Here is a 23,212-nt window from a genome sequence, read left to right on the forward strand (position 1 = left end):
TTTTTATGATCATTATTGAAGACCAATTATATGAAGATCCTTTAACACCTTGAAGCTCATTAACTTGAATCCAACAAAAGTTTTGACAGTGCTGTCAAACAAGTCTATGAAACCTAGGAAAAAGTTTAAACGGTAAGACAACACTGCTTCATCTTTCTCTCAGCTAAGGGGTCTGAAAAACGCTGAAGGCCCCTGCTCTAGAGTTAAAAAAGAAACTTAAATTACACCAACCTGGCTGCACGTGGGGGTGGCATAGCGGACCCCTGTGACAAAATGTTCACAATTGAAATCGCGCACGCTGTAGTGTATTCTTCTGTTAAGTAGTGGCTTCAGCACTCCAAGTATTTCCAGCGGCGAACGGGGTGTGTATTGGCTATCCAAATAATTGTCGACGATCCAACCAGTACTTTGTATCACTTCCAGCAGTTCCGATCTGATTTCAAAATGTGTGGTTCCAGGGCCTAAATAAAGAAAAAAATTAAATTAAAATGGGTGTTATAGAGACACATCCAATATAATACATCAGTATTTGAGTTTACTTTTTACTATAGTATTTCTAATTTCCACTACATCTCAGATCCAAATATTGTATTTCGACTCCACTACATGTATTTTAAAACTTTAGTTACTCGTTACTTAGATTTTCTATTATTATTACAAAACATGCATTAACCACTTCAGCCCTATACATTTCGGCCATTTGAAAATAGATCTACAAGCTCACACGATGTGAGCTTGTAGGTCACCTATTTAAGAAACTTAAATTACACCAACCTGTTTGCATATGGTACTGGCATAGCGGACCCCTGTGACAATTTGTTTGAAATGTTTATTTGAATAAAGCAATTTTAAAACAATAAACAAACGACAGAATAACATGCAGTACAAAATAATAAAAAAAAGCAAATTCAAAAGGAGTGAGAAGAAGCATAGCTTATTGCTCCCACCCCCTTTCCATCAATACTAAATATCATTAAATTATATATTCAATACTTAACTAAATAACAATCTGTGATATCTATGTTAATATTACATATACACAACCCCCCCCACACCCCCCCACACACACACACCCCTAGTGAAAACCAACACCTTCTTCATCCCTGTAGCTCATTAAAATCGTGTCTTTGAGCTTAAGTTTAAACATTTTCATGTTTGCACATATTTTTAACTCCACCGTAAAACCATTCCATAACCTCACGCCAGAATTTGAAATGCAAAAACCTTTTCTGGTTGTATGCCTAAATTGAACTTTACAATTGAATTTGATCGGGTTGTATGGCAGTGTCTTGTCAATCATCGTCATCAGCACTGCAATGATTTCCACCGGCTTCCGGGGTGTGTGAGTGGCGTCCATATAATTGTTGACTGCCCAATGTCGATTTTCTATCGCCTCCAGCGGTTCTGATCGGATTTCAAAATCCTCTGTGTTATGCTCTAAATAAAGAAAAAATTAAAATGGGTGTTATAGAGACACATCCAGTATAATACATCATTAAAAAATATGAGTGGGATCACTGGGAATGACACTCAGTCAGGCTTACTTTTGGCAAAGTGTACCACCTCATGTGGTTCTTCCTGATCGGGTACGTGTCCCATGCGCACTGACAATCTATTCATAACTGTGGCTCTGGCTTCCATTGGTAGCAACTCCTTCCCGACATACACTGGGAATGACACTCAGTCAGGCTTACTTTTGGCAAAGTGTACCACCATGTGTGGTTCTTCCTGATCGGGTGGGACTCCCATTTGCCTTGCCAATCTATTAAGGATTGTGGTTTTGGCTTCCATTGGCTCCAACTCCTTCCCGACATAAATGCCCCAATGGCTGTAAATGGTCCTTTGGAACTCCACCATGTCCCCTACTTTTGGCAATTGTCCGTGTTGCCAGTCCTGTGACAAACAGATACAGACAGACGGGTGTATAACTATATATTATTTTCACACTCCTTCAGTAAAATATGTTGGCAGACACAAAATAAAGTTTAATCCAGGAATTATACCACAGGTTAAGGATTTTAGATTTGCAGGCATTACACGCTTTAGATTGGTCCCTTTGTCTTGGTAGGATTTATTCAGGGCTAAGATATTGAAATCCGCCTGTAGATGAGAAAATGGACATATATTAGAATGAAAATGTTAAAAGGCTAATTGATTGAATGATTTAAATATTTATTAACAGTTTGCAGAAATACAGTACAATTCAAGGACGATTCAATACATGACTGTTAACTGAGTGGACGACCCAATAAAGCATTTACACTTGTTAAGAGGGTCCACCTTGTTCAATTCATCAAAACATTTAGAGACGTACAAATATGTACTAATAAATAAGCCATTGCAGCCTGTAAAAGTGGGCAGGCCGGGGTATCCATAATAGAAGAACATTAAATAGTAAAACAGTAGGCCTATATGTAGGCCTAGTATAATATCCAGTCAGTTCACTAACCTTAGTTCTTTGAAGTTATGTCATTTCGCCACTGTTCCTCGTTTTACACCGTTGCTTCAACTTCGCGATGGTCTCTTTGGGATTGGACATCTTTGTTGGTTGGGATGAACTAATCTGTTTGATTGATTGAAGTGTGTATTAAAAGTTTAAAGAATTACAATACATTTCAAGCACAACTCGATATAAAAACTGTTACCTGTGGACGACGCCATAAAGCATACACTTAACGTTAACGGTCTATTCAGTGTGTAAGTGTCTTTGTGACTGTCTTATTTAGTTTAATATTAACGTTGCCCTTTTGTTTACCTTTAATTTTAAACTTCCTGTAGTTAGTTTCCTGTCACACGAACACGAACTGCTAATTGTCACTCTGCTGAGCCAGAGGGAAGGAATTTAAGGAAACACCAGCGTAGGCCTACTGTACTGTTGTAGCGCCTGCCGCACTGTTACTGCATGGTATCAGAGGCCAAAGACGACATGGAGACAGACAGCTAAGGAAGACCTAAGCGAGATGGGTGTCAGCTGGCTCTAGAGTAAAAAAATAAACTTAAATTACACCAACCTGTCTGCACGTTGGGGTGGCATAGCGGACCCCTGTGACAAAATGTTCACAATTGAAAGTGCACAGGTTGTAGTGCATTCTTTTTTTAAGTAATGGCTTCAGCACTCCAATTATTTCCAGTGGCGATCGGGGTGGGTATTTGCCATCCAAATAATTGCTGACGCTCCAACCATCATTTTGTATCTCATCCAGCGGTTCCGATCCGATTTCAAAATCCTTGGTTCCAGGGCCTAAATAAAGAAAAAATTAAAATAGGTCTTATAGAGTGTAAGAATGACCGTGTTAGTGGCTGGAGAAACAGTACAACAGGCATTGGTAAAGGTTAACCAATAGTATGTTTATTCACCAAAGAGCACTACCAACTGGCATGAATACAGGAAGCTCTCTACTCCCAGCACAGACTTCAGTTCACCTGCAAAATGGCAGCCCTTTATACCCAGCTGGAGATAATGAGAATGGACTATCCCATTTACAGGGGTGTCTTCAAATGAGAACATACCATAAATACATAAGCATACAATAAATAGTAATACATAAAAATAAATAACCTTAAACCATACAAATGTTACAAGTTTGTGAACTATACAAGTCCTTCACATTACAACATAAATAAGCAATCACAACAGCACATCTTAACCCCCCCTGCTATCCTGACATGGTCCAGCCCAATCTTTACTGAAACACATCAAAGGCAATTGTTAGGCATTCAATCAAACCTCAACAATAGAACTCCACATTATTGCACTTCCCAAACATATTGCATCTATAACCCACATTGCACTTGCCCCTCATGTTTGTTAATCACCAAGCATTTCCCCAGGTGGAACTCGTTGGCTGAGTGGCCATCTCAGCTAAACAGGAAACTGTATTAAACAATAAAATTATGACTGCAAAATACAACTGTGCAAGTTAATAAAGTGCCAATATGCTGTGCAACATAAGTAACAGAGGACCACTCTGTTACATAGAGACACATCCAGTAGGGTCCACCATGTTCAAATCATCAAAACATTTAGAGACGTACAAATAGACACTTTTATATAGCCAAAGAACAGAACAGGAATTCATCATAAAGGAGGTAAAAAGGGAAAAGAAACATATACAGTGAGGGGAAAAAGGGGTGGGCGGTGGGGGGGGGATTCAGATTCTACGGAGGCCAGTTTCGAATTGCAGCCGTCCGTAGGTGCCCTTTGAGAGCGGTTTCGAAGGAGTCAAGGGATTCGCATGTCTTAATGACTGTTGGTAGGGCGTTCCACATTTTGGTGGCATAGGAGCGGAAAGAATTTAGTCCCTTGTTTGTGCCGAATCTGGGTTGCACATGGTTTGTTGCACTCCCTCTGATGTTATGGGTGTGGACTTCGTTAACATTAAGGAAGTATTTAGACAGGTACATGGGTATCTTGGTGGTGTAGCGAATCTTGTGGACCAGACCCATTGCAAGATGCTGTACTCATTGCACTCATTGACCCTAAGCCATTCCAGCCTGTCAAAGTGGGCAGGGGTGAGGTGGGTTCGGGGGGTGAGGCCAAGTAGGAGCCTGTTTGTTTTGGGAAGTTTGGAGCCTTGTTTTAAGGGCCTTTGAGGTGCTGTGGTACCAAGAGGTGCATGCATAGTCAAAGAAACCTTGTACGAGGGCTCCTGTTAGGGTCTTCAAGGTGTTTTTGTTGACCAGAGGAGATCCTGTAAAGGAATCTTGTTCTTTGGTTGACTTTTTTGATTACGTTGGTGGCCATTATCCTCGTTCCCAGGCCCCGTCAGCCTGTCAGAATCCATACACAGCCGAGGGAGGTGGGTTAGGCAATACTATGTATATATAATATGTTTTGTGTTTTTTGTCTAATGTAATAAGGTTGTGAGGGGTGATTAGAAAAAATACACATATACAGTGGTCAAAATAATAAATGGACTCGAAACTATAGGGTAAGGAGGTCAAATAAAAAATGAACAGTACATTACACAAGTATAAAGGCATATGTGATGCAAACATTGTAAAAGTTAGTCTCAATAATGGAAAACAAAATAATGTAGATGCATGCAAGCATAATAATCATCGCACTAGTGGTCAAACTAAGGGAGGACCACCGATTGGATTAGGGTTAGGCTACTAAACGTTGTGGTTACTGTGTGTGTGAGCGAAAAGTGGGGGTCCTACTGTAAGTCAAATAGCTCTGCCACAGGTGCCAGTATTTGCCGCCCGTGGATGGCTGCCAGTGAATTCTATCCTCCTGGAGTAATAGGTCTTCTATAGGCAAGGGGCGGATGTGAGGGTATTTTTCAAGGCATTTATTGATCCTTCGTAGTGTGACAAAAGCACATTATTAATGTTGTTCTGCTTTATTTTCTGTACATGTTATTTATTGTCGAGAGCAATGTAACATGTGGGTTGTGAGAGTCTTATTCTTTCTTCATATATGAAAGGTAACGGGGCTGGTACAAGGGTGATTGACAGGTGTCAGTGATTGATGCCACCACCCAAGTTTACTTAGGTAGGAAGTGACACACGGGAAAGATCTCCCAAACAAACAGGGTGTAGGTCTGCACGGAGGAGAAGAGGAGCTCCAGGCGCCAGATAGCGTTTGAACCGTTAGTAAAGCTTAAACGCATTTATCTGCAGCCGTAATAATTTGGAGAACAGTCGTGCCCGTCGGGTAAAGCATCGCGCTTGTTGCTGCCGTCGGGGGTCGACGTTGGAATCTATATCTGCCGGCGGTTGGAGGCTAACAGAGCTGCTGTGACCGGTGAGTGAGTATCCCTATAAAGTGTTAAGAGTTAACCCTACGGTCCTGCTTATTTATTCCTTAGTTAATAATTTGCCTTGCTGTGAAGAGGGCGATTGTTACAGGTGGTGGCCCATACGGGGGACTGCGGGTTAAAACAATATGGGGATAGCTTGATTTGGTAATTGTTGTAAAAAGGGTAAAATAGTACACTGTAAAAAAAAAGCCAAGATCAAACAAGAAATATACACTGCAAAAAACGACAAAAAAAAAAAACATGGAGAGAAGTGAGGGCACTACTATTACTGTGGAGCTGGCCTTAATTAGGAAGGAGCTGCAAATCCTCAAAAACCAGGTGCAGTGTGTGCAGGGTGAGTTCGAGATGTCCATGGAGAGTACTTTTAATAGGGAAGAAGTCCTAAGAGGGTACGTGGATCGCGGAATGGCAGAAATGGAGATTCTCGTCAAGAACTCAGTAGAGCAGGTACAGAAAAACTGTTTTATGAGGATTGACGAGAAATGGAACAGTGAGGCGTTGAAAATAAAAAGAGCCAGTGCATCACACCTAGGGTCCAACACTCTGCCTAACCCTCACGGTTGTTCCACCAGCGCTCCCTACCATCGGGACTCCCATGGCCGTCCCTCCAGCACCAAGAAGGCTAATAGACAAGGCGGTAACAAAGGACTCAAAAAGGAGACGAGGAAGGGGGCTCAGTTGGCACACGCGGACGTCAAACTGGTGCAGCAGGTCAAGGGTGAGTTTCCGCCATCGAGAGGTGGTGGCGGTGCCACTCCAGGGTCCCGGGGTCGAGGTGTCCCACCTGAGGTGGAATGCCTGATCCAGAGGTGGCCGTCAGGGTTAACCCTGGAAGGCCTAAAGGAGGTTCAACGTGCGGATCCTAAACTCATCCGTCTACGGGAAGATCTGGACCCGTCCGACCAGCGAACGGGCCGCATGGGCTATGAGGAGATCCAGGGAATTCTGTATCGTAGGCGGTCGACCAACGGCTCTAGACGGAAGTATCAGGTGGTGGTACCGGAAGACCTGACCCATCTTTTCCTGGAGCAGTTCCATGACTGTCGGACTAGTGGTCATCCTGGTCGGCTGAGGACTCTTCTCCGGATCCTTGAGGTGTCCTGGTGGCCAACGATCCGCAGAGACGTGTGGGAGTACATCGCCAGATGTCACGTGTGTCAGCGGGGCAGGCCAGAGAACAGCGAGCCAACCGGTAGGTTGCAGCCCACTCAAGGAGACCAGGCACCACCTGTCCTTGTGATCGACCCGACGGGGCCGGTCTCGAGATGCGGGAGAAGAAACACGATGCTGCAGGTCACCATTGACTACAGCACCAGGTGGGCCATGGTCAGAGAAGTTCAACGAGGGGTGGGGGGATCTCAGGCCAGAAAAGCCAAGTATGAAACCTGGCGGAACAATGCGCAGTTCCAGCCAGACACTTGGGACTGGGCGAGAACTTCTCCACTCCCAAAAGCATCTGCATACTCGTCAAAGCTAGTGCCCCCGAAGTGGTCAGGTTCAGTTATAAGACGAGTCAGATAGGCCCTTGAATTTACCTAATGGAACGGAAAGATTGTTAAAGCGGAACTGTTTAATGTGGTCAACCTCAAACCCTCCTTTGGGAGGACTTGGAGAATTAGCTTCCAGCTGGGGGGGGGGGGGGACTGTGACAAAAGCACATTATTAATGTTGTTCTGCTTTATTTTCTGTACATGTTATTTATTGTCGAGAGCAATGTAACATGTGGGTTGTGAGAGTCTTATTCTTTCTTATTCATATATGAAAGGTAACGGGGCTGGTACAAGGGTGATTGACAGGTGTCAGTGATTGATGCCACCACCCAAGTTTACTTAGGTAGGAAGTGACACACGGGAGAGATCTCCCAAACAAACAGGGTGTAGGTCTGCACGGAGGAGAAGAGGAGCTCCAGGCGCCAGATAGCGTTTGAACCGTTAGTAAAGCTTAAACGCATTTATCTGCAGCCGTAATAATTTGGAGAACAGTCGTGCCCGTCGGGTAAAGCATCGCGCTTGTTGCTGCCGTCGGGGGTCGACGTTGGAATCTATATCTGCCGGCGGTTGGAGGCTAACAGAGCTGCTGTGACCGGTGAGATCATTTCAAAGTGTTCTTGAAGGATTATAACTACTAAGGGGTACCCCACGCGTGTCGTTCATTGCGTTGGATTGAACTATTATACAGACTCTCGCGTGCGCGCGCCTCGTTGGAAGAGGAGGACGGATGCGGTCTTTATTAATTGTGTATTTCCAAGCGCAGTTGCGTTCCGCTGACTTTGGGACTGGTTTGGGGTGGGAGGGGGGTTTGAATGTAATTATTGACTGTTGTTTCTTGTTTGTTTATTATTTAGTAGGGACAGAGACAGGGAAAGACGTCATGGTGATGTGCACTGTTTACCTGTGATAATACAACTTTTGAGTATCCCTATAAAGTGTTAAGAGTTAACCCTACGGTCCCGCTGATTTATTCCTTAGTTAATAATTTGCCTTGCTGTGAAGAGGGCGATTGTTACAGTAGGTCTGCTTGATGGTCGGTGGGGAGGCTGGAGTCAAAGGTGATGAGAGGAAAGAGCACTCTGGCATTGGGAAACTTTTCTAGCGATAGGTTACGTAGTTTGCGGACATTTTTCTCGAAGGTATTGAGTATTAGGTTGTGTCTATTGTTAAATCCGAAGAAGAGAATAACCTGCTGCACCTCTGGATAAGGTACAGGTAGTTTCGTTAGGATATCGATCGCGTGAGTAATGCCGGCTCCTGGGTAGCAATCCACTTGGACTCTATGATCTAAAATGTAGGGAAGTGACCTGAAATTAGAAGCACCCGCCAGAATGGTAGGGCGTGTAGGTTCTATAAACCAGGTACTTTTGTCACCCTTATGGTGATGTATCGTGCGCTTGGACAGGGACCTGGAGGGTTGCGGGGTAGATGTAGAGGAGGTGCTGGCTACGGCAGGTTCATTCCGTGTTTGTTCGAGCAAAAGCGTACCTTCGAGTAATCGTTTCATAGTAATCGTAGGTGAGTAGGGCTGTTCCAAGGTCTGGGCTGAGGGCACCTCCTGCATGGAGGCCATGATTAAGGAATCAGACGGGGAAGTGTATCCTATTGTTATAGGTTGTGTAATCGCGTTGGGCTGGAAAGCACCCATTAGTATGGGAGAGGATGTAGGGGAGATAATCTGGGAATATAGGAGGGGGGAGACGATTTCGTGTGATGGGAGGGGGGTCAGGGGGTCCCCGGTTGCTAGCGTAGTTACCGTGGGAACGTCGGGTACCATATTCGCGGTAGTTTGGGTCTGGTGTGACACGGGTTGTTGTGAGATAGGGGCGCTCCATCCCCTAGGAGGAGATGCAGGGTTCCAGAATGCCGCATGAATTTGGTTCTTGATTGGGGCTGTGGCATTTGCTCCTAGTTTATGCTTTAGGTGGGTATTTAGCTTGCGACAAGCCGTCTTCCACGATTCCTCAGGGTTCTGACAAGTCATGGTTTTTAGTTTGTTAAGGGAGGAGTCTACCGCCTCAGTATAGTGAATAGCTAAAATCGAGTAACATTGCTTCATCCATGTTTCGGCCGCATCCGTGAGTTTTTGATTGGTTGTGTCCGAGGCGCCTGAGGGAGTGACGGAATTTTTCATGGTTTGGATTTTGTTAGCATAACAGTCAGGGAAGAGGTTGTGTTTTGTGAAACATGAAACCTCATCTAAATGGCGGCCGGCTTTGAGTAGATCGACAAGTGTTGAAACGGTATCGTCCAGTGGTTCTGGCAATGGTGGATTAGCAGGGGGGGGGGGGGGGGGGGGGGGGGATGGTAGCCTTAGGCGTGGATCGCGCCAGGGAGGAAGGTAGCATGGTGTTTTTAGGAGTCACGAGGTTGGCGGGAACTTTAGGATTGGTAGGAGGTAGTTTAGTGCCCTGTGTTCTAGCGGGGTGCACTAAGGGTGCCCGAGGTTTTGGGGAGAAGGAGGCCGTCAGGGGTTCAAAGTACACGCGTCGAGGACGGGGGTATCTGTCGGGATAATAATCACCACGTGAAGTGTTACCCGGTGTTCGGGGGGGTAGTGGGTGGCCCCTGGGAGTGTGGTAGTCCCAATTTTGGGTCGGATTATAATGTCTGCCGCGTGACGGTGAGTAGGAGGAAGGAGGTGGAGGAGGAGGCCAGTCTCTGTAGTTATCCTGCCAAGGGGTCTCGCGAGCATCATGGTAGAGCTGTTGGGGGGAGGGAGGGCGGGATCTCGACCTCCAACTGACCGGCGTGTATGGTTCTTCATGGGGATATGAGTACGACCGCTGTGGCGAGCGGTAGCGAGTTCTCCGTGGGGTATATGAGTAGTCCTGCATGGCCATAATCCTAGTCTGAGATACAGAGAAAATACAGAGAGATACAGTTAATCATCATCCCTTTTTTACATGATGATTAACTGTTTTTTTCTCCATAGAAGTGTATATTTGTACGTCTTTAATTGTGATGAATTGAAAATGGTGGACCCTTATATGGTTTGGTCCACAAAGTAGCAGTTGTTGTGTTGACCTGTGCTTTCATTTGAAATGTAGGCTACCCATTCTACATAGGCTACTGTGAATTAAATAATCACCTAGGTTAACAATGATAACAGATCATTGTTCCAAATGAAACACTTACCCACAGCATTTGGCCTGTCGGACATTTTCGAGTTCTGTTAGCCGTTTATGGGCAAAGAGAAACAAACTATATCAATGTTAGCTAGTATAATTCAAAATCTGCACATTTGAAACCACAATTTACTAACATGACATGTTTTATTCAGTATACATAATTATAATTCAAGTTTAAATTAAGCTATCCACAATAATACTTACCAAAGATAAAGATGTGTTACAAATCTGACAATGACAAGACAAATGACAGAGTGATGCCGGCCTTTGGAGGGATGGCGGTTAATACCTGAAAGTTCAAACTTAGATGTGTGCGTTCGGTTATAGGCCCGTCCTTACCGAGCGGGTTGGAGGCGCTGGGCGCACTGCCAATATAAACTATAGGCGGGTGTTCTCCCGGACAGTCCTGGCGATCATTTCTGAACGCACCCAATGTGAAATACACTGAAATGTGTGCTTCTCCGTACAACGGCAGGCCATTCCCAGAAGGATGTGAGCATCATCCTCTGAACGGCAAGTTCTGTGAGTTATTGCAGTAGTTTTCAATCCGTTTCATATCAAGGCCATTTCTAATTTCCACTACATCTCAATTACACTCAGTCAGGCTTACTTTTTGCGAAGTATACCACCATGTGTGGTTCTTACTCCAGGGGTATGAGTGCTAAGCGCTTTGCCAATTTGTTTCTAACTTGGCCAGTGGTTTCCATTGGTAGCAACTCTTTCCCAACGTAGATGCCCCAATGGTTGTATGCGCCCCTGCGGAACTCCACCAGGTCCCCTACTTCTGGCATTTGTCCCTCGTGCCATGCCTGTGACAAACAGATACAGACAGACGGGTGTATATTATTTTCACCACTCCTGCAGTAAAATGTTGGCAGACACAAAAGAAAGTTTAATCCAGGAATTATATCACAGGTTAAGCATTTTAGATTTACCTGCCCAGGGGGATTATCTGGCATTAACCCCTTGCCTTTGAAACCCCCCTTCTAGGCGAAGATTGTGAAATCTTCCTGTAGATGAGAAAATGGACAGATATTAGAATGAAAAGTAAAAAATATGAGTACTTTTTCCACCACTGGAAAGGACACTCAGTCAGGCTTACTTTTGGCAAAGTGGACCACCATGGGCGGTTCTTCCGGGGATAAGGGTTTCTTTTCAAGAATGTATTTAATTTGGGTTCTGCTCGTGTTCTGTGTCATTGCAGGTTCCATCTTGCCCCCAACATAGATCCCCCAATGTCTGTAGCCGAACCTATCAAAGACCACCAGGTCCCCTGGTTCAGGCTTTGCTCCTGGCTGCCACTTCTGTGACAAACGGATACGGACAGACGGGATCTCGTTCTAAATACAGAAACAAAACAATAGCGTTTATAGAGACTGTGCCGTCCTCCTAACAGTAGCCAGCCAAACAACCTTTAAACACCACACGGAGAGTCAGGTTGTAGCATTCTAGCTCCAGTTGTATTACTCTATTTTAATAAACTGCAATATAAAAAAAACAAATATTCCATCCAGCAAATATTAAGACAGAAAAATAAATGTCAAATTATCCAAAGAAAATACACCCACTTACAGGCAATGCTTGCGATGACGAACAGAAACTGCAACATGTGCTGTAACAAACACCCAAATTCTCTGACTGCTCTCTATCAGTGTTTTTCCATGAATGCCTTTGCCCTAATTATTTCAAATACACAACAGGTGCCATTCTTGCAATCAAACATATTCACAAAAGGTGTGAACACCCAAATTACCCATCCCCCAGTCTCAATGCTGCTGCAATACCACACTAACCTACAGGTGGTGCTAAACACAAACTGCCTGGGAGACAGAACACACATTGAGGCTACTTATTTTACCACTGCCATTCAGGAATTATCTTTTGTTCTGCAGTAATAAATAATACATCAGTATAATACATCTTGTAACGGAGTACTTCTACTGTATATTGCAGTATTGGTACTTTTACTTAAGTAAAAAATATGTACTTTTCCACCACTGGAAATGACACTTTAGTCAGGCTTACTTTTGGCAAAGTGGACCACCATGTGCGGTTCCTCCACGGGTCTGAGTTTCCGTTGAAGCCGGCGTTAAATCTGGGATTTTGTCATGTTCTGTGTCATCGCAGGTTACATCTCGCCCCCAACATAGATCCCCCAATGTCTGTAGCCGAACCTATCAGGCATTGTTCCTGGCTGCCACTTCTGTGACAAACAGATACACAGACACAATATATAACTATATTATTTTCACCACTCTTGCAGTAAAATTGGCAAGAGACAAAAGAAAGTTTAATCCGGGAATTATATCACAGGTTAAGGATTTTAGACTGTTTAGTACCTGCTCAGGGGGATGATCCAATCCTTTTCCTCCATGAGTCACCAGAATGTCAAGTTTCTGGTTAGAGTCCTGTTCAAGTTCAATGGATCAGGGTTTTACTTTGTGGCTAAGTGGCTCTTTGTCGCTTCCAAACAAATCAACAAACCCACTGATGCACCTTGCCTTTTAGTTGTATGCAGGCAAGAGAAACAGATGGAATGTAATTTTTTGCTGTGCATTTACATCTTCAAGTGTGGCTTTCTTGTCTGATTGTGGCTCTGCTCTCATAATGCTGGTAAAAACCGCTTGGCCACCAAGGTGCATACCGTTTCCCAATCACCCAGGCCTACTAGTGCTCTCTCAATCAATTAGGCCTAGGGAGGCGTGCCCTTGGTGTCCAAACAATAATTAAATTAACCCAATGATCAAATTAATACCAAATAATGCTAAATAATACTAATTATATACAAACAGAATAGTGAGGATGGCTTCTACAAATAGTAAAACAGTATGTAGGCCTAGTAAAAATATCCAGTCAGTTCACTAACCTTATTTTGTTTACTTTCTGTCAGTTCGCCATCCCTCCTCTGTCGAAGCAATATTCCTTAAACTTATCCTGGAGGAATTTGGATTTGGAGATGAATTTGTTTTGTTGATTAAAATATTATATGCTAATCCATCCTCCTCCATCCTTACAAACCTAGGTAGATCAGCCCCTGTCACATTACATCGCTCTTCGCCGTTGCCATAGAACCACTCGCTATTAGCATTAGGAATCACCTTGTTGTTTTGTTCTTATCGCAGCCTGAGCAGATCTCATTAAATCCAATTAATTGGCAGAAAAGTGAATTTAGGTCAATAGGTGCTGATCTTGACAGTGAATCTTTTACGTAACCTTCCTTTTTAAAATCACGGACAAAGTGAAATACCTGGAGGTAACCCTCCCTAAAAACACCAAATTATTTCTTAAGATGAACTTTCTTGAAAAAGTGGAAAAACTGAAGAGGGATATTGAAAAATGGTGGACTCTTTCTCTTTCTATGGTTGGTCGCATAAATGCAATCAAGATGGTTTCCCTTCGTAGGTTTTTGTATCTTTTTCAGAACCTCCCCATCTTTCTACCAAGAACTTTTTTTTTAAATCAGTAGATTCAATATTTATGCCATTTATTTGGGGGTTTAAAGCTCATAGAATATCGAAGACACACCTACACAAACCTATTGAGCTGGGTGGATTATGTTTACCATGTTTTTTGCATTATTATTGGGCAGCGAATGTAAGGGCCCTTGCATATTGGCAGGATGGCTACAAAGTAGAGGTCTCCACTGACACCCCCTCATGGATTGCCATTGAAAAGAAAGATATTAAAACTTCTTCTTGCCCAGCACTCCTTTTTTCAGCCCCTAGAACCCCCACTCATACCAACACAGACAATTTTGTTATTTTGAACAGTCTCAATCTACCAGACGCATCCATATACACTCCTACATACAACAACCATGCATTTCCCCCTTCCCTCAGAAGTGTCTTTCAACAGTTGGAGGCTCAAAGGAATAATCACTTTGCAAGACCTGTACATTGACAACCACTTTGCCTCATTTATACAGTTAAAAATTAATTCTCTCCCCACAACCCACTTTTTTAGATGTCTATAAATACGGAACTATGCTCGCCAATCTATCCCCAATTTTGAGTTTCTCCCTGAAGACAATTTATTGTACAAACATTTATTGTGTCCTGCTGGGGGCAAAATTAATCTCTAACGTGATAAATACACTCTGAACAAATCAACTTTGAGACACATTCTTTGAAAAATGCTTGGGGGGGGGGGAAGAACTAGGTATGCAGATTGGGGATGTCTGGGAGGAGGGTCTTCGTAGTATTCGGTCTTGTTCTGTTAACACTCGACATCAATTAATACAATTTAAAGTTATACATAGACTCCATTACTCAAAAAAAAATTACATAGGATATTTCCAACTACCTCGATCCCCCACTAATAGCCACTATGTGATCGATGTGGAAGGTACCCTGACCCACCTCTTCTGGACATGCCCAAAATTGTATACATTTTGGTGTGATGTATTTAAATGGGTTTCAGATGTTTATGGATGTGTGTTTGAACCTGACCCAGAGACCACACTTTTTGGTTCTTCTCAAATACTGTCAAATTACAATGTTTCTGTACAAAATACAATGATGTATGGTATGGTAATTGCAAAAAAAGTGATTCTAAAGTACCTCACTTCAAGACCTGGTTAACTGAACTTACTTGTATAGGCCTACTACATATGGAGAAAATTCGCTATATGATGGACAATTCAAACAAGTTCTATGTTATATGGCAGCCATTCCTAGATCACCTTGCTCAAATGTCACACAGTATTTTGTATGTCCTCCTACTCTTTACACAATCTAGCAGTGTAACTTATTGTAATGTAATGACTCATTCAGAATGAAATCATGCCCTCTTTTTCTTTTTTTTTCTTCTTTTTTTTCTTTTCTTATTTTGTCTTATTTTGAAAACTTAATAAAAATATTAAACCCAAAAAAACGTATCCATGGTCAATGTTGATTGGGATGAACTTAATATCTGTTTGAAGTATTTATTAATCACTTGAAAGGCATATTTTCTTTAAATGATTTTGTACGGTGTGGGCTTGTAGATCTGCTGTTATTTTCACTATATATAATATATATATATATATCTATAAAATCTTTGTTCGTATAATAACATGGGCAACATGAGGATTGTCGATTATGTTATTAAATAATTTATCGCACCTGTTCAGAGGGGGGAGGAGGTGGGGGGGATAGCGTGTGCCGTGTACCTCCACATGCGTTACGGCCCCCCTAGTGAGAACCGTCACTGTCGGATGGAAAGAAGATGTTTGCTTGACGGCCCGGGTATCGGAGGAGACCCGAGGCTTTCTTCACCCTCCCAATGACTGATTGTGGGGGTTAGCAGAGATGTAGTAGGCCTACTTTGGGACTTGAAGGGGAGAAAATGTTTTTGAGTGCCACTCCCTTACGGAGCTATGTGTGTGGGTGGGTGGGTGGGTAGCTGGGTAGCTGGCTGGGTGTCTGGGTATGAGCACGAAAACAACATGGTTGTTTTTCACCACCTGTGCGCAACCTAATGCACATATTAACTGTATATATGATGCTTTCGGGTGTCCCAGTACAGTACAGTAGATGGTACAGTAGAGGGACCGCCGCACGGTAACTCTGTCATTTCTCAACCATTTCGGACGTGGGGCGGCACGCCGGAACCGGCCCGGCCCCCTGGGTGCGTTCCTGTGGGTCTGGAACCCCCCCCCCCCACCCGGAAACCCCCACACAGAGTTGCACCACTCACTTCACAGGGGTGTGATTTTTTCTTTTGTCTTGAAGGGGCATGTTTTGCGCAACAACAGTCTTTTCATTATGTCTTCCCTATGATCTCTGAGATTTATACGTTCGTTTACCTCTGAGTCACTGATACTTAGGAGCGGTCTAACCTATTCCTTATGTAACTGACTACACTTGACCACTGAAGGCTGTACTCTTAAATAATTTAAATAATTTATCATCAATTAAATTGTTAAGTTTGATTAACTGTAACATTCAGTGACCCTGTTTCTCCACTGAGAAACCAGTGGAGGTGAACAGTATTGGCAGGGCAAGTCGGTCTCGGAGGGCAGTGAACTACATCGAGCCGGAAGATGACCACCTGGAGAAGTACCTGGAGACAGTCGAGAAGGAGTTGGCGTTACTTTGTTACTACTTCGTTTATTTATATTTTTTATCTTGAAAGTGTGAGAGAAACTGATTTAGAAGGCATTTGTAGAATCGGCTTCAGGTAAGGTCTTAGTGGAATAATGGAAAGTGTCTATTTCCCCTCACCAGAACCCCCAAGCAGACCTGCAGGCCCAGGATCGTTGCCACCGCATCGGACAGACCAAGCCAGTGTTGGTGTACCGCCTGGTGACAGCCAACACCATTGATCAGACCATCCTGGAGCGTGCTTCAGCCAAGAGGAAGCTGGAGAAGATGATCATCCACAAGAGTGAGATCTTTGGCCTCGGCCGGCTTAGCGGTCCAGGCATCTTGGCTGGTAATCAGCATAACAGTGTGTCGTGGGGTTGAGTCCCGATCCTGACCAACTTTACTGTGTGTCTTCCCCCCATCTCTCTCCCCGTTTCCTGTCTACCTTAATTAATGTAATGAAGGCAAATGAAGCCCCAAAAAATATCTTTATAAAAAAAACATCAATGGCGTCAGTCAGCTCTACCCGTTTTTGCGGGGACTGCCCGCTAGTCCGACCTACCATTAGTCCGACCTACCATTGGTCCGACCTCCCATTGGTCCGACCTCCCATTGGTCCGACCTACCATTAGTCCGACCTACCATTAGTCCGACCTACCATTAGTCCGACCTCCCATTGGTCCAACCCGTCGGACCGCTCGGACGTGCACAAAGAAGGTGTTCCTAGATCAGATTATTATTCAACCAACATGTTTCTACCTGTTCCTTGGGGTACACATCACTCAAGACCTTAAATGGTCAACACACACCACACACGTGACAAAGAAGGCCCAACAACGCCTCCACTGCCTCCGGCAGCTGAAAAAGTTCAGTGTCAGCCCCAGAACCCTCAGGTGCTTCTACAACAGCACGGTCGAGAGCGTGCTGTTGTACTGCTGTACTGCTTGGTATGGCAGTTGCACCGCACTCGACAGGGGGGCCTTGCAGAGGGTGGTGAAAGCGGCCCAGCGCATCATAGGAGGTCAACTTCCATCCCTCCAAGAACTCTATGAAAAAAGATGCACAGCCAAAGCAAATCGGATCATCAAAGACACTTACCACCCCAGCCATAAACTTTTCAAGGCCTGCAGAAACCCTCGCCCTGGTAAACGGTTTCTTAGCATCCCAAGTACCACCAATAGGACACTAAATAGTTTTTTCCCCACGGTAGTGAGACTGCTAAATAAGCAGTAGTGTAGGACACACTGGACTTAAATTATCGTTTTTATCTTATATTATCTATTATCTTTATTTATTTATTAAATATGAGTGTCGTTTGTAATCAAACGTTCTTAAAGTTTTTTGCACTTTTTTGCACTTCAACTGCTGTTGTTTCAAGCTGCACTACAATGCTTTTCACCCACTGTCTTACTTGTAATTCATGTGATGTGACAATAAAGTTCTATTCTGATAAAGAACTATTCAGGGATTTAATTAAAATGAATGGTCAAATTTATTTAATAAATGCTGCTTGTTAAGTTAAAAAATCACACCCGTGTGAACTGAGTGGTGCAAGGTCTTATATAGCCTGATCAGCTGTGGTCTGACGTAATGTCAGTGACCATAGTAACCATGCTCATTTTTTTTGGGTCCCACGTACAGGTACACACGTACAGGTACACACATACATAGACACAAACAGACAAAGCTGGTTGTTGGAGTGGTTTGCACCACTCAAAAAGGGAAAAGAGTCTTTATTCAACCAACATGTTTCGACCTGTGTATAAAGAACTAAAATTACTACCGTCCTGCGGTGCGATATCTTTGTTGTCAGTCATGAAAGTGGAGTTTTTACGCATGTGAATCACCAATTAGTAGTAGGACATTGAATTCAGTCATACTCCTTCAATTCTCAAGCTATTTTATTTATAATTCAACGTTCTCTGTCATCTGTAAAGTGTATAATATTGTCACATTGGGTGTACTGATAATGGTTTAATGATGCCTCTATATGAAATAATCTGGGGAGAAAAAGTATCGGGACAAATGCAGTACACACGCATGGCTCTGTTCAGTTTCCATTTAGACCCGAGGATGATTCTGAAAGTCTCTTAGTCTCTCAGTTCAGTCAAAACACTCTGGGAAGAGGATTTGGGGGAGGAGATCTCTGAAGAGGTTTGGGAGGATGTTCGGTTTAAACCCATTTAGGCCTGACCTTGAAATTTAAAAAGTTTCTTCTAAATCCTCCAGTTTTCTGAAATAACTTTAATTTTATATAACTAAATATTTTTTCAAAAATAGCAGACCTACAAGCTCATAGCGCGCCACTCGGTGGCGCGCTATGAGCTTGTAGATCTGCTATTTTTCAATAGCTAAATTATAACATAATGTTTAAAACACCAAAAGGGGTTCCCGCCCAAAATGGGATAATTACAGTTTAAAATTGTACATCGTGCACATTTCACTAAGGTTAGACTGTCCAAAATCTATAATGACGTGGATCCGATCTGTGACAGATTGTCATCAAGCACCGGCAAGCCATGTGCATAGGTTCTGGTCCTGTCCTGTTCTGCAGGCCTACTGGGTGGGAATATTTGAAACAATATCTAAAGTGTTTGGGAGACTAAGGCCCCATTTACACTGGCAGCCAAATCCAGCCTGAATCAGATCTGAGCCACATCCAGATTGGAATCTGATTTGTCTAAATGAGTCATGTGACCATTTAAACCAATCGGATTTCAATCTTGATGTGGCACAGATCTGATTCAGGCTAGATTTGTCTGCCAGTGTAAATCAGGCCTAATTGAGCCTAATGCGACCACGGCGCTATTTGGTGTAATTTTCCCTACAATGTCGCTCTCTTCCTTGGAGACAACTTTTATAGCCTTTGTTACTCTACTAGCTAGCGGTTTGATATTGCTTAGGTGGAAATCTCCCACACCCCCATCACACACTTTGTGGATAAAGGATAGGCTATATACTTAATTATGTCAAATTGGAAAGAATCAGATGCTTGCTGGGTGGCTCCCTGAAAAAATTCAGTAAGATGTGGGACCTTTTTTAATGAGCTGAGTCTCCCAGATATTTCGGACTAATTGTCCAGTCAGTCATTTATAATGCGGTGGCATGTCAGACACTGGAGTTAGTCTGAAGGGGACCAAAAACCATAGATCAGACAGGTCTCACAGAATGGCTGTGAGACCTTCCATGTTCTGAGCTGACTGATTGATTGATTGATTGATTGAAAATTGTATTAACAGTTTGCAGAATTACAGTACATTTCAAGCACAAACTCAATACAAAGGCTGTTAACTGTGAGTGGATGACCCAATTAAGCATTACACTTGTTTACAACAGGGTCCACCATGTTCAATTCATCAAAACATTTAGAGACGTACAAATAGACACTTCTATATAGACAAAGAACAGAACAGGAATTCATCATAATGGAGGTAAAAAGGGAAAAGAAACATATACAGTGAGGGGAAACGGATGGCTGCATGCAGTTTTGAATTGCAGCCATCCGTAGGTGCCCTTTGAGAGCGGTTTCGAAGGAGTCAAGGGATTTGCATGTCTTAATGACTGTTGGTAGGGCGTTCCACATTTTGGTGGCATAGGAGCAAAAATAATTTAGTCCCTTGTTTGTGCCTCCCTACACTGTTGTTAAATCCATGTGGACATACCATTTAATTTGACCGAGTAGTTCCTTCTTAACAGTATTGTTGATATGAGCTTACAGTATTTTCTTGTTACCTTTTTTTTCTTGAGCAATGATGAATTCTGGATCAGCGCCTAAGATACACTCCAGAAAACCACTTGCTCAATTTAACTGTAGAATTGAGAGTTAATTTCTTCATTAACATTGTGGTTTACTCTGTTCACATGAATTGCTATTCAGGGCATTCTCTTAATCTAATCAGCCAACCAACTGTGTTCATTGATGAACGAGCGTCAAATGCCATGGAGCTTCTCTCTGAAATGTATTAATTTCTCTCTCTCTCTCTCTCTCTCTCTCTCTCTCTCTCTCTCTCTCTCTCTCTCTCTCTCTCTCTCTCTGTCTATGCCTATCTCTAATTCTTTCTCTTCTTGACCTTTCCCTCTCTCATTTTAGTTCTCTTCCTGATTTCTCCCACAATTAATTTCTCTCTCTCTTCCCAACATCTCCCTTTTTGACTTTCTTTCTGACATTCATCTTTCCACTCTTCAGAGGACAAGGGGCCTTTTTGTGTGCAAGAGGAATCATAGGACTCACATGCTTTGGGGGAGAGAAAGCGAGGGATCACCCGCTCGCTGCCCAGGACGCAGGGCTGTTCAGAGGAGGACAGGACAGGAACAAAGGCCAACAGACCAAACGAGTGGAAGAAGAGGGTAGGAGTCTTGAGCTGGATAAGAACTTCAGGGCCCTAAACCACACAGGTGTGAAGTGCATAAAATGGACTATCAATCCACAGAGAATGGCCGAGCAGAACACGAGGCAGAGGACAAGGGGACGAAAGGAGAAACGAAGGATGCAACAGAAGGTAAGAAGATAAGTTAGACTAGAGCAATATGAGGAAAGCGTTCTCCTTCAAACCCCCGAGTTAAGAGAAAAGCTCCTTGATGGTAAAGATGTAGAAAGGAACTGTCTTTTTTGTAAATACACAAATACAGATCCGATTGAGAAATAGCTGTACAAATAACTGTAGTATACAGCTGTGTGTGCTCTGAAGAGATGTTCTTTGAAGAAGTTGTACTTTTATAACCTGCCCAAATTTCTATCATACTTGAAATTGTCACAGCCCGATATGAAAGACTTTACTGGCCCAAATGATGCGAGTCAATAACACGGATCACAACATGAATTGTAAAATGTATTTGTCTTGTATGTTCTATAGAGAGAAGGAACTGTTGTTGGGCACGAGGCACCTTCTTCTGTATGACTTCTGTGTGATTGTGCTCTCATGGGACAGCCGTGGGACATTGTAGACTACTGTCTGCCAACCCTCTAAAATATGCATGATAATGTATGATAAGTAGGCATTTAAGATGACCTTCGGTGATGCTGCTACTGTAGTAGCATGGACTTGGCATTTCACTACAGAAACGGAATCATTGTAGGTCTTACAAGTGTACAATTGTCTTATTGCACTTAAAGAAAAAAACGTAGCAGGAACAAGGATTCCCTTGGTTGACCTTCTTATAGTATTATTAACGTTCTGTGACGTTTGTGAACGTCACAATAGTCACAATAGTTTTATTGTGAACCATATAACTATAGAGTCCAGAAAATCAAGGGTATGATCAGTGATGTCATTAACCCCTTAAACCAGGGGTGCCCACACTTTTTAGACTTGAGAGCTAAAATTACCAGCTCAACCAGATCTACCCACCAAAAATATTTGGTTACGTATTAGACAAATGCACTTTTTTTTCTTTTTTGTACTACTGATGTTTGTGCAAAACGCTTTTGACAACTATTGCATTGTGGGTTTGAGCTGTCATTTTTTATGTCAATCCAATGAAGTCACCTTAATTCAAGTGGCAGATGCCAAAAATCGTTTTTTATTTATTTAAATTGTATATTTTAGGGGCATGTCATGTGGTCTACCTGCACAGCCTGTGTGATCTACTGGTAGATCACGATCTACCTTTTGGGCACCCCTTCCTTAAACCCTATACTGTATAGTTGACCCCAGGGCTCTTTACTAGGTCTGCTAATATTTCCCCTCAATAGCAAATCGCTTTGGGTTCATGGTGCTCTGGTGACAGGGAATGAGCAGCTGGACTCAATAGTTGTTGATTGTTGTTTCTACATTTGATAAATGACGTGGCATATCCTGCCTGCAGCAATGTCTGTTACTGTTTATGACTCTTTGTTTGTCTACAGGATAACTTGAGAACCATCAGGGCAGATTTTCATGACATTTGGTGGTAATGATTAGTAGCTGCCCTGAAGAGATATATAATGTTTTGGGTTGAAAAGTCAAACATCTATCTCAGTGACAATCAGGAGGCCCATAATAGATGTTGGTGCACACAGGGTTTGCAGGATCCCCCAGGTGTGTGCAAGGCCTTGTCAGTTTCGAGCTAGTCCAAAATGTTAAACATGTTTCACATAATTATAACATGCTTATATGCGCTGCCTGTGTGTTCTCAATATGATATCAGTTCAACTTGTCATACAAAATCTATTATCCTTTAACTTTAACATAGCTAACTCCCACATGTAACATCATTGTGAAGCACAGAAGTAACATTTTGGGGATGTCATTAAAAAATAACGTAAGTTCACAACACGCCGTGAGCTTGGAGGCGTGCCTAGCTTGGAGGAGTGAAAGATTGTAACATTTTCACCAATTGGGAGTTTCAGTGATGGTTTAATATGGTGTCTATGCCTTTGTTAAGCACTCAACTATCTATAATAGTCTACATACCTCCACTGTTGTTGCAACTTCACAGTGCATTTGTGTCTTCCAGATACAAAGCTGATAGATACAGATACAGAGCTGATAGAAGAGACCAACCTGGACATTATTCAGGTAAGATTCTGCTGTCTGTCTGTCTGTCTGTCTGTCTGTCTGTCTGTCTGTCTGTCTGTCTGTCTGTCTGTCTGTCTGTCTGTCTGTCTGTCTGTCTGTCTGTCCAAGTTAAGAGATGCTACTGTATAGGTCATAGCCAAAGGTCACACACAACAGCCAGAAAGGTTTTTAATGAAGGTAATTATGATAGGCATTTATAGTGTTACATGATGTACATAGACGTATGTGAATGATAGAAACCTTAACACGGTGACTAAATGATCA

At 42.9% G+C, this 23,212-nt stretch overlaps 1 protein-coding gene across 1 annotated transcript in view; it reads left to right on the plus strand.

The window, feature by feature from the left end:
- Positions 1–6,170: 6,170 nt before the first annotated feature.
- Positions 6,171–23,212, plus strand: part of arhgef33 (Rho guanine nucleotide exchange factor (GEF) 33) — a gene marked incomplete at its 5' end in the record, with an annotated part of 34,910 nt that continues 17,868 nt past the window's right edge. Inside the window, 4 exons of the mRNA XM_079511932.1 lie at positions 6,171–7,193; positions 16,593–16,800; positions 20,882–20,950; positions 22,887–22,948. Of these exons, the coding sequence (XP_079368058.1) occupies positions 6,171–7,193; positions 16,593–16,800; positions 20,882–20,950; positions 22,887–22,948 (1,362 nt within the window). The remainder of the gene's footprint in view (positions 7,194–16,592; positions 16,801–20,881; positions 20,951–22,886; positions 22,949–23,212) is intronic.

Source organism: Electrona antarctica (genome assembly GCF_951216825.1).
Source record: "Electrona antarctica genome assembly, chromosome: 10".
In the NCBI taxonomy this organism is placed as follows: domain Eukaryota; kingdom Metazoa; phylum Chordata; class Actinopteri; order Myctophiformes; family Myctophidae; genus Electrona; species Electrona antarctica.